This window comes from Xyrauchen texanus, chromosome 24 (assembly GCF_025860055.1).
Source record: "Xyrauchen texanus isolate HMW12.3.18 chromosome 24, RBS_HiC_50CHRs, whole genome shotgun sequence".
Classification (NCBI taxonomy): domain Eukaryota; kingdom Metazoa; phylum Chordata; class Actinopteri; order Cypriniformes; family Catostomidae; genus Xyrauchen; species Xyrauchen texanus.
In genome coordinates, this window is record NC_068299.1 from 1,157,802 (window position 1) to 1,174,187 (window position 16,386).

The window sequence follows — 16,386 nt, forward strand, 5'->3', positions numbered from 1 at the left end:
AAGAGAGACGGCGGGTGCACATTATATTTGGTGATTCCACTTGGCATGTCCATATTTGGAGTTCCTCTCTCTCTCAACGCTGCACCTATTTAGGGAGTTTGCGCACTTTGTTTCTTCCCAGTTGGTGTGAGTTTTGTCAGTGGTAAATCACGAGGGATTAAGTTACATTGGCTGGGACTTTTACAATGCCTAAAATGTCCTGGATTCAGTTTACAGCCATTAAAATCCACTTAAACCTAGAGCTTCTGTTTCTTATAACATTACGTTGCACGTTGTTAAGTATTAAGATATGCAAATGAGCTAATATTGACTCATAATGGCTGAGGAAAGGGGATTTCTGGCCTCGCCACTGATGCAGACGTTCAGACTCACAGTTTGTGTGTGGAGCGTGGCATCTCTCTCACAGCCTCATCCAGCACCTGTAAACCTTTCTTCCAGTCACTACTGTCTGTATGAATGTACAGCAGCACATTATACATGGATGCCCACAACTTTAGATCATCATCGAGAGTACCAGCATCTACAGAGAGAGAGAGAGAGACACACAAGTGTTGTAACACGGCTTCTCCTAAAGTCTCTGTGCATTACAGCTTTAGTCCAGCAGGTGGCGGTACTGTTCAGGGAACCAGCATTGTTGGGTCAGTGGTAGAATTCTCTCCTGCATATTGTTGGAACTCAGTACCAGCCAATCAAATTGAAGCTTTGTAGCTGCTGTCCAAGGTGCTGAAATTATGTCACAGCCAATCAGATTTTTAAGGGTGTGTTTCTCTGGACCAGGGTTCGATATCTCGGCCAGTGCAGATACTCGTTTTCACTTAATTAACTACTCCCAGATACAACCCAAAGAGAGGATTGAAATGCTTATTCAGTTAATATTATTATGAAACACAATGATTAAAAAGTTTAGGCAACAATAAAACGATAAGCACAAAGAGACTGCGGGCAAACAATGAATATGTTTACATTATGTGAAGCTTCCATTTGCTGTATGTGTTTCAATTAAAATAATTCTAACCTGTAGAATTAAAGGTTTCCGTCAAAGATAGAGTATCCCTCACTCCAGAAACTTGTTTACTTTTCCCCTAAAAAAAAAGAAAAAACATGAATGAATGAGCAGCACATGCTGAACACTTTTTATTGTTATTACGCTGTTATTAACACGACAGCATTACTCCGGCACTACGGCGGCCCTACTCCGGCCCCACTCTGGCCCCACTCCGGCCCCACTCCGGCCCTACTCCGGCACTACTCCGGCACTACTCCGGCACTACTCCGCCCTACATCACTATTTTTTTCATCTAGCATATTAACAAAATAATATATATATATATTTTAATGATAGTATAATGCATGACAATTATATTTAAAACATGAATTTGTCAGAAAACAAAAACATGATTAAAAAAGCCTCAAATGCAGTTTAGGAGATATATTTGATCACACAACTACACAGTAGATAAACTATTTGAAAATGGATTCATTTGTAGTGAAAAGTTTAAAAAAGAAAATAATCCATGACTGATGTCTTACGGGAGTTTGTTTGGAGTATGTTCGTCTCATGGCCTTCAGGATGAGCTCCAGAGGTTCTCTGAGCTGTCGTCTGACCTGTCTCACATCCAGTAGAGACAGACAGGCATTCCAGTAATGACCAGCTGCAGTCACACACAGAGACCAGCTGTCTGCCTGCTCCGCATAACTACAAGAACACAATTGAGATTTATACAGCAGAACTGAACAGAAGAATAGAGACCAGTACAGTTACTTTAATTACAAACCTTGTTCAAACATTTAAAACCGTAACGAGAAACTAACACTATATTTGCCAATATAATTAGATAAGTATTACTACTTGAAAATGATGAGTATCGAACAGAGTTTATGATCAGGGTGTGATATCAATGCACATGTCGTGCTGTATGAGATGGCGTGAACTGACCTGACACTGGACTGCAGCATGCGGAGACCCTCCATATAACTGCTGTGATGACCTTTGGCCTTATGGATCAAACTCTGACCTCTGATACATGCGGTTCTGCTCAGCATCTCCTGAACTGAAGACACACTGAACCTACACACACACACACACACACACACACACACACACACACACACACACACACACACACACACACACACACACACACACACACAAACACACACACACGCGCACACAAACACGCACGCACAAACACGCACACATGCAAACACACACACACACACACACACACACACACACAAACAAACACACACACACAAACACATACACACAATATTTGCTGTATATTGTGCCAAGAATACTATTTATGTTTTTAATCAAATGTTTTCTTTGCAATAAACTAGCTGTGCTGGAAAACAATGGCATACAATGCAAAAGTGCGTTTTCAGATAACATATGTGAACAAAGTCAAGGAATTTTATTCCAATTGGTTTAAGTAAAAATAATAAATAAATAAAAAAATCGTAAAAAAAAAAATGACCTATTATGGTTTATCAAATATGACATTTCATGTAGTGTGTTATTTCGCTGTTTGTGAATGTAAAACAAGTCTGCAAAGTTTCAACAATCAAAGTGCAGAACAAACTGAGTTATTGACTCCCAAAAGAAAGAACCGATTCTGAACACCTGAAACGAGTCGTTAGTAATACCAAACGTACTTCCTGTACTAACCTACCTAATTTGGTAACAAAAAACCCGCCTCTGATCTTCACTGGCTGCTCGCGAACAGCTTTGACCCGCCCTCAAACACTACACTAAGCAGTAGACCAATCAGAACAGAGCAGAGTATGCTCTCTGAAAGGAGGAGTTTAGAATGAACTCTTTAGAACGGACCAATCAGAGCAGAGTATGCTCTCTGAAAGGAGGAGTTTAGAATGAACGCTTTAGAATGGACCAATCAGAGCAGAGTATGCTCTCTGAAAGGAGGAGTTTAGAATGAACGCTTTAGAATGGACCAATCAGAGCAGAGTATGCTCTCTGAAAGGAGGAGTTTAGAATGAACTCTTTAGAACGGACCAATCAGAGCAGAGTATGCTCTCTGAAAGGAGGAGTTTAGAATGAATGCTTTAGAATGGACCAATCAGAGCAGAGTATGCTCTCTGAAAGGAGGAGTTTAGAAAGAATGTTTTAGTATGGACCAATCAGAGCAGATTATGCTCTCTGAAAGGAGGAGTTTAGAAAGAATGTTTTAGTATGGACCAATCAGAGCAGATTATGCTCTCTGAAAGGAGGAGTTTAGAAAGAATGTTTTAGTATGGACCAATCAGAGCAGAGTAGGCTCTTCGAAAGGAGGAGTTTAGAATGAATGCTTTAGAACGGACCAATCAGAGCAGAGTAGGCTCTTCGAAAGGAGGAGTTTAGAATGAATGCTTTAGAACGGACCAATCAGAGCAGAGTATGCTCTCTGAAAGGAGGAGTTTAGAATGAATGCTTTAGAACGGACCAATCAGAGCAGAGTAGGCTCTTCGAAAGGAGGAGTTTAGAATGAACGCTTTAGAACGGACCAATCAGAGCAGAGTATGCTCTCTGAAAGGAGGAGTTTAGAATGAACGCTTTAGAACGGACCAATCAGAGCAGAGTATGCTCTCTGAAAGGAGGAGTTTAGAATGAACGCTTTAGAACGGACCAATCAGAGCAGAGCATGCTCTCTGAAAGGAGGAGTTTAGAATGAACGCTTTAGAATGGACCAATCAGAGCAGAGTATGCTCTCTGAAAGGAGGAGTTTAGAATGAACGCTTTAGAACGGACCAATCAGAGCAGAGTATGCTCTCTGAAAGGAGGAGTTTAGAATGAACGCTTTAGAATGGATCATTGAACGAGTCGATTTTGACACTGGGTAATAAAAAGGTTAAATTATGAGCAAATTAAGTGTTTTTTGAGCTGGATTTTGTTTACTTTTCCCTCTCATTCACACTGGAACAACATTTTCATACTGTACTTTGGAAAATGATGGCGTTAGGAAACTGAAAATGGATTAGCATGGACGTGGCCTTAGTGACAACACAGCAATGACCCAACAGGGCAAGTCAACCGGCCTGAAACTCTCTCACATTGTCCAGTTGAGCTCGGTAATAAGCAAACTATTCTTCCAACAAGTAACAGAATTCATTAGTCTAACGGTTTTGAACATGGCTCGTCCAATCAGAGTCCAGAGTGAGAACTTCCTGTTTTATAAACGCACATTTGCCCTTCATAGAGAGCAGATATCAGCATCACTCACAGAGTTTGAGCCGTCGTCTTCACACGGCGAGTTGCGGTCTGCTCCAGCTGCAGTGCATTATGGGTACAAGTCATGATGAGGTCGTGATCATGTGTCTGATGAGCGAAAAAAGCGAGCTGAGCCCATACATACAACTCCACAACAGAGTCGCTCCACTGACAGCCCCCTGCCATCTGCGCCAACTGAAGGACAGACCCAAATGGAAATGTATGTGTTACACATTTACAGTAAATTGTGTAAAATACAATAAACACTCTTATTAGTGTAGATGAATCAGCTCATTTTCATGTTGTCATGTTTCACTTCAAAAATGAAGACACCATCCTTTCAAGGCTCAAGTGAATTAGTGAATCATTTATTTGTACTGGTTCATTTACACGAACTGTCCAAAAGAACCGATTCACTGAAATGATTCAGTCGTGCACTATTGTGGTATGTATGGTATGATGTGAAACAGGTGTTACCACAGTTAGACTAGGCAGTGTGAACTCCATCAGTCTGGAGTTACTGTTACACTGAAACATCTCCATAGCAACCAGCACACGGGACATTGAAGTCACTGCCTCATTTTTACCCTGCAGGGCCACAGAGAACAAAACAAAGCAGTTAAGCACTTTAAATGAGTTGCATTACATTACAGTGCAGATTGAAGCCTCTCACAGAGTATGAAAGATGCTGAAACAGTATCTGCAGTCAGCTCCTCACTTACAGCCCAATATCACGTCTGTATTCCACTGATATCACCCACTAGATACACTCAATATAAAGTTTAGTTTCCCTTCTCATGATTTACTACATTTCTGGTCCTGTGTGGTGCCTAACAGTGCAATTGAAGGACCGATTTCTTTTGGATGGCTTTGTGGTCCTATGTCCACCCTTAGGGGTTGTTCACACCAAACATGTTTATGTGTCCATCTGTGCTGTTTAATTGTTTTTCTATGTAAGCATGTGCTAGATATGTCTTAGACTGTCTTTAGATGCTGTGTGAAGCCAAAAAGTTAAATTGTTGAAACACTTGAGTGCTATTTGATTTGTTGTGACTAGCGTTTTCAGAGCAAGAACGCATTCGGTCTCAATAGCTATTAAGCTGCGTTCACACTGCCAGCTACTTTGTTGCTGCATGTCGCTAGTGGCTGGCGGTTAGGTCGCTAGTGGTGTGTACGGAGAGTCTAATCAGCACTGTTTCTTTACAATTATTATTATTAAAATATTAGGATCACATGAGCTTTACCATCTTCTCTCCTATTGGCTGTAGCTCCCGAAAGTCACTCTTCATTTGCATAATGTTTAACATTTATTAAAAAAAAAATTGCATCGCTGGACACACCCACATCTGGTCACCGCCGCTCGTGTTGCCGTAAGTCGCCAGCTCTCATTGAAAATGAATGAGATGAGGTTGTTTTGTCGCTGCGTGTTGCTGGCAGTGTGAACGCAGCTTTACCTTGTTTATGCACAGTTTAATGGCGTTGATGCATTTTTTTCTTAGTTCATTTTTTTCCGAATCCAGGGTGTGCTGAGTGACTCCAGACAGGTCTCCTTAGCAACCAAATTGGCCCGGTTGCTAGGGAGGGTAGAGTCACATGGGGTAACCTCCTCGTGGTCGCTATAATGTGGTTCTCGCTCTCGGTGGGGCGTGTGGTGAGTTGTGCGTGGATGCCGTGGAGAATAGCGTGAAGCCTCCACACGCGCTACGTCTCCATGGTAACACACGCGACAAGTCACGTGATAAAATGCATGGATTGACGGTCTCAGACGTGGAGGCAACTGAGATTCGCCCTCCACCACCCGGATTGAGGCGAGTCACTACACCACCATGAGGACTCAGAACGCATTGGGCGTTCCACATTGAGGAGAAAAGGGGAGAAAAATCACCAAAAAGTATATAAATATAATAATCTAACTGAATGCAGGTGTCTTCAGATGCACACTCTCTCTTAAAAATGCAGCGTTCCTGCACGAGATGCTGAAAAAACAGCGAGATGTCTGTCTAGCACATGTTCACAGAGAAAGCTATTAAAAACTGCGCAGACAGACACAAAAAACATTTTGTGTGAACAGCCCCTTACCGTGTTCATGTATCAGTCTGATGGTTGTTTTCTTTTGTCTGTTCATACTTTTGTAGCTAAATGAACTTGAGTTTAAGAAATGCACTTTATTAATATATATTATTACGGTTACATTAAATTGATCCTACGTCAAAAACATTGTTTAAAATTAGGGATGCACTGACATGAACATTTTTGGCCCATAACGATTTTAACAAAAAGCTATTAGCCGATACCATTATTTTGCTACTTACCTCACTTTGTCATCAGATCACTGTTTTACTTAATTATGCTTTAAAAATGGTTCAAAAGCATTTTCACTGGTCTTACGATATTTAATGTCTATTGAACATGGATTGGATCGGTTGCACCAACACCATCCAGACCGCTAGAGGGCGCCGCTTGCTCACACAGCGCTGACTGAGGCAGTGAACGCAGAAACGCAGCCTTTTAAGCTTCAGTAATCACGAAAGGCCATATTGTGATTTCAATCTTAATTCAATCAATCGTGCAGCATTAATGGATATCAGACCGATGTCTCAGAAGTCAAAGTCTGCTGGTTTCAAAGTGTTTTGGATGGTTTCACGTCCGTTTATGCCAGTTTTTCCTCATTAACATAAGAATGAGAAAGAATAACAACGAAATATGACATGCTCTAAAGAGTGGCAACCCTTCTACATATTGTGGCCATTATTATTTCTGGATTGTGCATTCAAATTCAGAGTTTTACAAAGTGTGTTACTAATTAATTATAAATAAACCATCACTTTTTATATCTGCGTATTTATGCGTATAACAGACATGCTGATTTTTAATTCGGTCGACAATTGGCCGATAAATATCGGTGCATCCCTATTTAAATATGAGGTTTAAAGAAGTGTAGTTTAAAACAGAAAATAATTCAAAGCAAAAGCAAAACCGTATCAAACACTAAAACACTGCAGTAAAAAATAGGGAATGTTTACCTCATCGTTGATGTCCAGTTTCAGTCCGATCTGCTGCTGAAGCAGTTGTTTAATTGGGACCCAAGTGCTGATCAGCTGCTTCCTCACTATGATGGGTACCGGCTCCGTGTTCCCATTGGACAGATGTAGAGCATACACACACACCTGCAGAATCAACACGGACAGGTATCAGCAGACAGTATTCTGACCGATCCCGACAGACACCTCAAGCGGCGTCAAACTCTCCAGCCATGTAAGGAATCCGGGTCAGTGGGCGGAGCCAATCATGTATGATTACTTGTCCCCCGACACATCATCATCACTCACATTTGGTCTCATTTGAAAGCTTAGAATATGAACTTTTCATAGAATCACTTTTGCATTTATGTTACATAAAATAACAACATAAAGCCTGAAAACGTGTGCAGAGCAAATGAGCGCCACCTAGAGGTGATGTAGAAATAAGCGCCTGGATATACAAGGTTTTTGCCATGACACATGAAGTCATATATCAAATAAAAGCTCTCATTCTGGGGCATGTGACTGTACAGCTTATTCTGTTGCCCAAGTAACACAGTTCTAATCATTATTCTAATTAATCTCTCAAAGACAACAAAGACAAACGTCTAACTAACGTCTGCTCCGTCTGATCGCTGCTTCTTTAAATATGCAAAATGAGATGCACTCTTTTGCATCAGAGTTTAAGGGGTTAATGGTGCATAATTAGAAGAAGCATCTAGAAAGAATCGATTCATTTAAATAATCCAGAATTGATCTGCGTGAACAGAAAGAGCTGAGCAACATTAAGCGCTTTACAAACAGGTTAATTACCTCATTCAAACACGTCATATTTCATGTATGACATTAACCACTATAACTGCAACATATATGTAGAATTTCACAACTTACATCCGCATGAACAGGTGAACATGAACTAAGTTACAAGTAAGTCAGAATGAGTAACTTGCGTCCAGGGCTGGACTTTGAAGAGAAATCGCCCCGGGCTGTCCTATTCGCAGCGCTGTTTTGTGGTCCGTTCTGCATAACGTGGCGGCTCATTTAAGCTTATCGCATCCCATTCGCGGCACGTTATGCAGACGACACACCTCCCTGCTCGGTTCTCCCGATGGCCAGTGCACCCATGATCGGCCCCAAAGTGCGTCGGCCCACCGGGAAAATGCCCGGTATGCCAGATTACCAGTCCAGCTCTGCTTGCGTCGTGAATATGCCGTTGATGTTAAAACGCGCTACACAAAATGCAAAATGCTAAACTGGCCAAAACGTGGAAAAATAATAACCGTCTCCAAAGCATGAAGAGAAGCAACTTGTAAATTAGCTAATACTTCCGTATATTCATTTTATACGATTATTTCAGCAGCTTTTCAAAAGAACAGTATCTCTGATCAATGAATAAATGTGCATTTATCTAAATGTAAGTCATTATCATCAACTCAAATGTGTTATTTTCATTGCCTAACAATTGTTTGCCTTTTAGAGTAAAACGGTCTATTGACTCAATTTAATGGAAATTTTCATCAAAACGTCTGTGTAAAAATAAACAATATTTCTCATTTCTAAATATCGTTATTTTTCAGGACAAAGAATACCAGTTCACTTCAGTAAACTCCAGTAAAACAATTCGATTTGAACTTTTCCTGAAGTAACTGTTAGTGGTGCATGCTTGTGCAGAAGTCACCGTCACAATGCTAAAATGTTGTGGGGGTGGTTGTTAAGGCATTGCTTTTCGGTTGCTAAGGTCTCAGAGTTGGGCATATTTCAGGAGTCTCTGAGGAATGGAGGTACAGTCTGTTGTTCTATCTGAATAGTGTTGTAAAAATACCTGTACCCCGGTACCAAGTCGGTACTCAAACCAAAAATTATTTACGATACCAGAATTTCTGAAGGTACCGGGGTACCGAGTACTGGGTCTACCCGCTACCCGTGCAGAGGCGGGAACTCTCAAACGCTCACAACAAGCAAAAGATGACGTCAAGCTGCTGCTGCGGCGAGTCTCGACTGAATCATGTGGAAATGAAAAGTGGAAAAAGCAAGTTTGATGAAAAGTGAAACATCACAGATCAGCAAAAACCTGTTTGTGAACGCTGCTTCACAATGTTCTGACGAGAGGAAACACGTCAAACTTAATAAAGACAGACAGACGGATTAATTCAAGCAACTAAAGCAGGCGAGTTTAAAACATATTAGCATTTGCATTAGCGCTGAAACGTTTAGTCGACATTATCCACATCGTCAAATACAAAACTGTCGAGAGAAATGTTTGTTGTCGAATCGTCGTTTGATCTCATTTAACATGAATGACATTAAACTGTGACGGTGACGCGCGAGAGCAGCACTTCAGAATCACACCGATCACAGATGCACTCCAAACTTTCACCGTTTATTTCATGTAGATCCCAAATTATCAGGGAATGATTAAAGTACATTCAGGAGCATGTCCCGTTGTGGAATCAGCGGAGGCGGAGCTCTTTAAAGAAACATCCGGCGTTATATCTTAATATATTATAGCTTTATTAAAGTTCAGATAATACAGACGCAGCTCATGTTAATAACTATAAACACTGAAACGGTCTCTGTGTGAGACTCTTCTGTGAGTCGTGTGAATGTCCCGATCTCAGGGGGAGAGACTGAAACTGCACCGGCTGAGAGAGACTCTGTCACGGGACGCTCGTCCCTCCAGCGCACACGCTTAATGCAGCTCGATTACAACTTATTTCATCAGAATATATAAATATATATATATATATATATATGTGTCACTGTGCATTTCTTATCATGAAGAAAATATGCAGCTTTATTAATAAGAGAGAGTTTGCACATTAGTTTGGAAATTGTTTTTTATTAATTCTGTTGTGTGTTTGTTTATTTAGGATTTTTTTTAGTACTTGGTAAAAACTTTAATTAAAAGTTGCAAAAGTTGAAGAAATCTTATATAAGTGTTCAAAAATACTTAAAGCACATTGTTCAGTTTTGTTATAATTCTAAAATAATATATTTAAATGAAAGTGTTGCTCAATGGCATATTTCTGTTCTTAGTTCTGCTGCTGATGTTTTGTTGACTTTGTTAATAAAAGAGTGTTCAGTAACATGTTTTTGCTTTGGTACCGAAAATAGTATCGAGTACGGTGAAATTTCACTGGTATTGGTACTGACTACTGAAATGTTGGTACCGTGACAACACTATATCTGAATGTTCTGAATCACATGACACAACCCACTGAACAGACCTCATGTATGGATGGATTACCGACCGGCCCAATGTCCAGGGGACCTTGACTGCCCGGGGACCTTGACTGCCCGGGGGGCCTTGGGCTTTAAGGTTGTGCGATCCCCCATCAACAATGCCCCCCCCCCCCCCAACAACTTTTGGAGGGGGGCCCTTGGAGATAATTGGCCCCGGGGCCTTTGCAACTCATAATCCGTCCCTGCCTCATGGCATCGTTTTCAATCGTGAGAAATGAAATGCCATCTTCCTTCTTTAAGTTTGCTGTGCATTTGCAAGTGTAGATGTGTGCATGTTGTATTTTGGCTTCGCTATATGCAACGCATAATTTAAGTGAATTAAAACTGACTGAATATTGTTCACAAGACTCTAGACTCTCATTTCAGAGTTAAACTTCTGGTGCACCGCATCATGTGACACAACAGCATGCCGGTGATTTTCAGGATGTGCCTCTATGGATGCAGCACCAACAAAAGTGTCTCTGGTAAGAAATCGCTTTACGTTTCTGGATCGAAAGCTGTTTGGATGTAAAGAGTAGTGTCTCTAGTTTCGTTTGATATCTCAGGAGGTTAAATCTACAGCCTCAAGTGGACTGTGACAGCTGGAGCGTCCTCCGTGTCTCTCACCTCCAGAGCTTTCTTCATGTCCTGCACTGCAGCGGAGTCAAACGGCAGGCCTTGAGAAGAGCCCGACTTCTCTGCAGGTTTTCCCCGTGCCTTCTTGGTCTTGTCAGCTGGCGGCTGCACCTTCTCGTTGTCCTGTGACTCCTGATCGGATCTCACTGATGTCTGACACCAGGGCTGGATGAGTCCCTGAGCCACAGCGTCACACAGCATGACCACAAGAACCACCTCACTGCGCACACACATACACAACTGAGCTACATATCCGACTACAAACTCAGATCTGTACTTAGGGTTGCGTGTGCGTTCAAATCACTAATATAGAGTGGCACAAACCAGATCTTACCCAGCATGCCCAGTCTGCCTGAGGAGCTCTAGCAAGCGGCTGAATGTGGGCAGCAGAAGCCGATGCCCTCTAGTGGCCAGCAGCCAGCTGTTGTAGTTCCACAGATAAACAGCCGCGTTAGCAACCAACCACGCCTCACCAAGCTCCGCCCCGAGCTCCGCCCCTCGCTGGAAGCTAACGGTGGCATAAACCGACAAATCTTTGATCCAGTCACTGAGGAGAGGGAGGAAAGAAATTTACTGTATTCCTCATGCCGTTCCAAGCCTGAGTGACACTTCAGTGGAAAACAAAAAGGAGATATTTAGTATAATGTCAGAGCCACAGATTTCCTTATAATGAATATGGACTAATTTATGATGCTTTAATTATATTTCTATCACACTTTTTGTCCTTTTTGGAGCTTGACAGTATAAATCACCATCTACTTGTATTTTATGGAAAACAGCAGCTAGATCATTCTTCAAAACATCTCCTTTTGTGTGCAACTTGAGAAACAACATGTTTGCAATGAGGCGAGTGAGTAAATATGCATTATGATATCATTGCTCAAAAAAGAATTCGTTTTTATTCACTTTTCTTGTATATAAATGCACCTCATTACTAAAAAAAAATAAAATGAAATTAGAAAAATCATAATTTTATAGAATAATTGCAGGTATCCCCGCGACCCTGTACACAGGATAAGCGGTTGACGATGGATGGATGGATGGATGGATGAATTGCAGGTATGCAACAGTGGAATAAATGAATCAAAGACTTTTTAAAGGCTTTTACTTAATAAAATATTTAAAGAAAAAAATGTTACGCTAAATATTAACATAACAATCTGCTATATGACACAGTCTAATAGATGGTCTCCTGTCATTTGTTTTTGCAAAATTTAAGAAAAATAAATAAATATATATAGATCATTTTATTATAGATAATATCAAAAAATTAAAAAATACAATAAAATATAACACATTACAACTGCAAAAATGTGACTGAGTGATTTTTTTGTTTTTAATGGGTGAAAACACACACTCACACACACACGCACGCACGCACGCACACACACACACACACACACACACACTCTCACACACACACACACGCATGCACACACACGCACGCACACACTCACACACACACACACTCTCACGCACACACTCTCACGCACACACACGCATGCACACACACACACTCACACACACACACACACTCACACACTCTCACACACACACACGCATGCACACACACACACACTCACACACACACACACACTCTCACACACACACGCATGCACACACACACACACACACTCACACACACACACTCACACACACACACACACACACACTCACTCACACACACGCGTCTGTGAAACTTTCTTTTCTAGTGGCAGTTCTCTAGAGTAAAAATGTGCAGTCACCACACAGTGCAACAAGCTAAACAAAATAAGATATTAAAATGACCACCAGGAAATATCGCCTGACCATTTCACTGCCGTCATGTGCTTGTTAAGTGAAAACCATGTGTTTGTTACCCAAAGGAGGTGCGGTGCATTCCCTCACACATACAGCTGTTTAAACATGCCTTGTGTGTTTTCTAGCTGTGAGGCATGTGACTCTGGAGCTTATCGTTTCCTGCCGTTTATAATTTGAGAAAGAGGTTTAATGTGCCTGCTGGGATGTGGAATAAAGCAGCTGAGCGCTGTCATTATCTCATCTGTACAGATCCACTTGAGCTACAGGAGATCAATTTGAACATGCTCAATCAGAGATAAACATTAGCACGAGATGCTTCACAGATCTGAATGCAGCTGTTAAGTGTGTGTGTGTTTATGAATAAACAGTTTGGGATGTGTGTTCACCTGTACAGCTTCCAGTGGGCGTCATCCTCAGGTGAGAGTGCCATGCTTTCATCAGGTGGTACAGCAGATCCATTCAGCTCCACCCCCTCTGAGCGCAGTTTAAGGATGGTTACCTAGACAACACACTTCTGTGCTTTATCAGTAATGCATAGTAAAGTGGTATATGCACACGACCCTTTAGAAGTCAGTTTTTGGGTTAGGGTTAGGACATTAACAATAATACCACTGCATCAAATTGATCAAAAACAGAACAATAAACATTAGTAATGCTATTGCTTCTGATTTATTTAATCAGAAATAGTCAATTGTGAATAAAATGATCATTTACTTCATCATTCACAAACGTATGGAACTGGTAATCTGGCATACCGGGCATTTTCCCGGTGGGCCGAGGCACTTTGGGGCCGATCAGGGGAGGACTGGCCATTGGGAGATCCGGGAGGGCCGGTGGGGCGTCTGCCTTATGGGGTGAACGCTAGTGAGCCGCCGCGTTACGCAGAACGGACCACATAACGGCGATGCAATATGCAGAAATAGACAGCGAACACCCCCCGAACCCCCCTTGTCCAGCTCTGTGTAAATTCCAGTGGTTCTCACCTGCCTCGAAATCGATTGTAACCTGCCAAATTTGAATATACGGACATGTGTGTGAGCCATGAAGTCATATAATAGCATTTACAAAGCTATTAAATGTCTTCAGAAGACTTGGAATATAGCACTCGAGTCGTATGGACTACATTTATGACACTCTTACTTTTGAGATTGGAGCTTGATATCCCCAAAAACATCGTGAACATTCTTATAAACATCTCCTTTTGTGTTCGAAAGGAGAAAGGCAACATAAGAGTAAGTAAATGATGACAATTATATATAATTATAATTATTATCATTGCGTCATGTTTAGCTTCCCGACACGTCATCTTTGTGACATCATAAAGTCAGTGTTGAAGTGATTCTTCAGCCGGAGCTTCAGACAGTAGGTTTAGCCCGCTGCATCTGTGAATCCAGTTTATGCCAGTCAAGCGGGGCAGCAGCGAGTTTCGGCTGTGCCCACAGCACTGATGAGAGCACGCAGCCCGTACGGTTAACTCAGTTTGACTGCAGATCAAAGCGAGCAGGTCCATACGGGAACTCACAGCGCAATACTTATACTTCCACGGACGTCGTTTGAAAAACCGAGCCCTCCAAAAACAGAGGAAACAGATTCGCTGGGAACAAAGTGATGTGCAATCAAAGAGAAGCTGCATGCACACGGCTCTGCTGTCGTTAGGGTCATGACTTTTCCGTTCTCTCTGAACTCATTGTTCTAACGTCTTTTTCTCTCTAGTTCAAAGTCAATGTGTCGTCTCTGAAGACATAATTACAGAATAGATCCTGGAGGTCCATTGTAGTCATTAAAAAATCATCAAAGAACAGACAGACATCTTCATTTTCACAATTTCATCAAAAGCGATGGTTCTCAACCCAAAAACGTGTCACGGACAACAGGGAAAACCAATGCTAAATGCAATTAGCCATATAATCGTGCATACTTAATATAGCAACATATATGGACTTATTAACATCTAACCAACTTTGGGAAGTGATGAGAAAACATGTATTTGTTGCTGATGTCAAAGGCTGTGCATCAAACCAAACTCTACTCTGAAGATTTTTTGAAGAACATTTCAGCTCTGTAGGTCCATACAATGCAAGTGAATGGTGACCAGAAATTTGAAGCTTCTAAAAGCACATAAAGGTAGCATAAAAGTAATCCATATGACTCCAGTAGTTTAATCCATGTCTTCAGAAGTGATATGATGGCGTGGGTGAGAAACAGATCAATATTTAAATCCTTTTTTTACTCTAAATCTCCACTTACACTTTTACATCTGAAAGTGAAAGTTAAAGTGGAGATTTAGAATTGAAAATGACTTAAATAGTGTCCTGTTTCTCACCCACACCTATCAGATCACTTTAGAAGACATGGATTAAACCACTGGAGACTTATGGATTACTTTTAAGCTGCATTTATGTGCTTTCTGGAGCTATAAACGTCTGGTCACCATTCAGTTACATTGTATGGACTTACAGAGCTGAGATATTCTTCTAAAAATCTTCGTGTTCTGCAGAAGAAAGTAAGTCACACATCTTGGATGCATGAGGCATGCAATGATGACAGAATTCCCTTTTATAACTCTCATTTGCTTCACAAATATGGAATGAGAAAGAGGCTGTTTGTACCTCAGCATTGATGAAATGGACCTCAGCTAGCAGACGTAACAGTTCTCCGTTTGTGTTCTGCTCATTCTGGTTTCTCTGCACTGGACTCGTCCCATTCTTGTGGTCACCTGAGGACAGACACGTGCAATGAAGATACGGCCAGCTAATATTTCCTTGCATTGCAGCCAAAACTCTTAAAATGGAAAGTATAATTTCATATAAAGAATGTTTATTTACTGGGGAAAAAAAGGACCCGGGACATGGGACATTCCCTATCTCGAGCCACATTAACCAGCTCTGACTGGGGGACCCCGAGGCGTTCCCAGGCCAGTGTGGAGATGTAATCTCTCCACCTAATCCTGGGTCTTCCTCGAGGCCTCCTCCCAGCTGGACGTGCCTGAAACACCTCCCTAGGGAGGCGCCAGGGGGCATCCTTACCAGATGCCCAAACCACCTCAACTGACTCCTTTCGACGCAAAGGAGCAGCGGCTCTACTCCGAGCTCCTCACGGATGACTGAGCTCCTCACCCTATCTCTAAGGGAGAAGCCCGCCACCCTCCTGAGGAAGCCCATTTCGGCCGCTTGTACTCGCGACCTAGTTCTTTCGGTCATGACCCCGCCTTCATGACCATAGGTGAGGGTAGGGACAAAAATTGACCGGTAGATCGAGAGCTTTGCCTTTCGGCTCAGCTCTCTTTTCGTGACAACGGTGCGAGAGCGTGAGTGCAATACCGCCCCCGCTGCCCCGATTCTCCGGCCAACCTCCCGCTCCATTGTCCCCTCACTCGTGAACAAGACCCCGAGATACTTGAACTCCTTCACTTGGGGCAATACCTCCTTCCCTGAATGCTGTCCAATGTGCTCAAAATGCCATGAGTCTGCAAAGCTTCCAAAAGTTTTCTGTATTTTTTATCTT

At 41.9% G+C, this 16,386-nt stretch overlaps 1 protein-coding gene across 1 annotated transcript in view; it reads right to left on the minus strand.

The window, feature by feature from the left end:
* Positions 1–16,386, minus strand: part of LOC127617486 (cilia- and flagella-associated protein 46) — a 97,462-nt gene that overhangs the window by 56,189 nt on the left and 24,887 nt on the right. Inside the window, exons 16-26 of the mRNA XM_052089463.1 lie at positions 15,492–15,598; positions 13,269–13,381; positions 11,417–11,629; positions 11,074–11,302; positions 7,228–7,371; positions 4,682–4,792; positions 4,218–4,399; positions 1,937–2,068; positions 1,531–1,696; positions 1,016–1,082; positions 373–520 (exon numbers count right to left, since the gene is read on the minus strand). Of these exons, the coding sequence (XP_051945423.1) occupies positions 373–520; positions 1,016–1,082; positions 1,531–1,696; positions 1,937–2,068; positions 4,218–4,399; positions 4,682–4,792; positions 7,228–7,371; positions 11,074–11,302; positions 11,417–11,629; positions 13,269–13,381; positions 15,492–15,598 (1,612 nt within the window). The remainder of the gene's footprint in view (positions 1–372; positions 521–1,015; positions 1,083–1,530; positions 1,697–1,936; positions 2,069–4,217; positions 4,400–4,681; positions 4,793–7,227; positions 7,372–11,073; positions 11,303–11,416; positions 11,630–13,268; positions 13,382–15,491; positions 15,599–16,386) is intronic.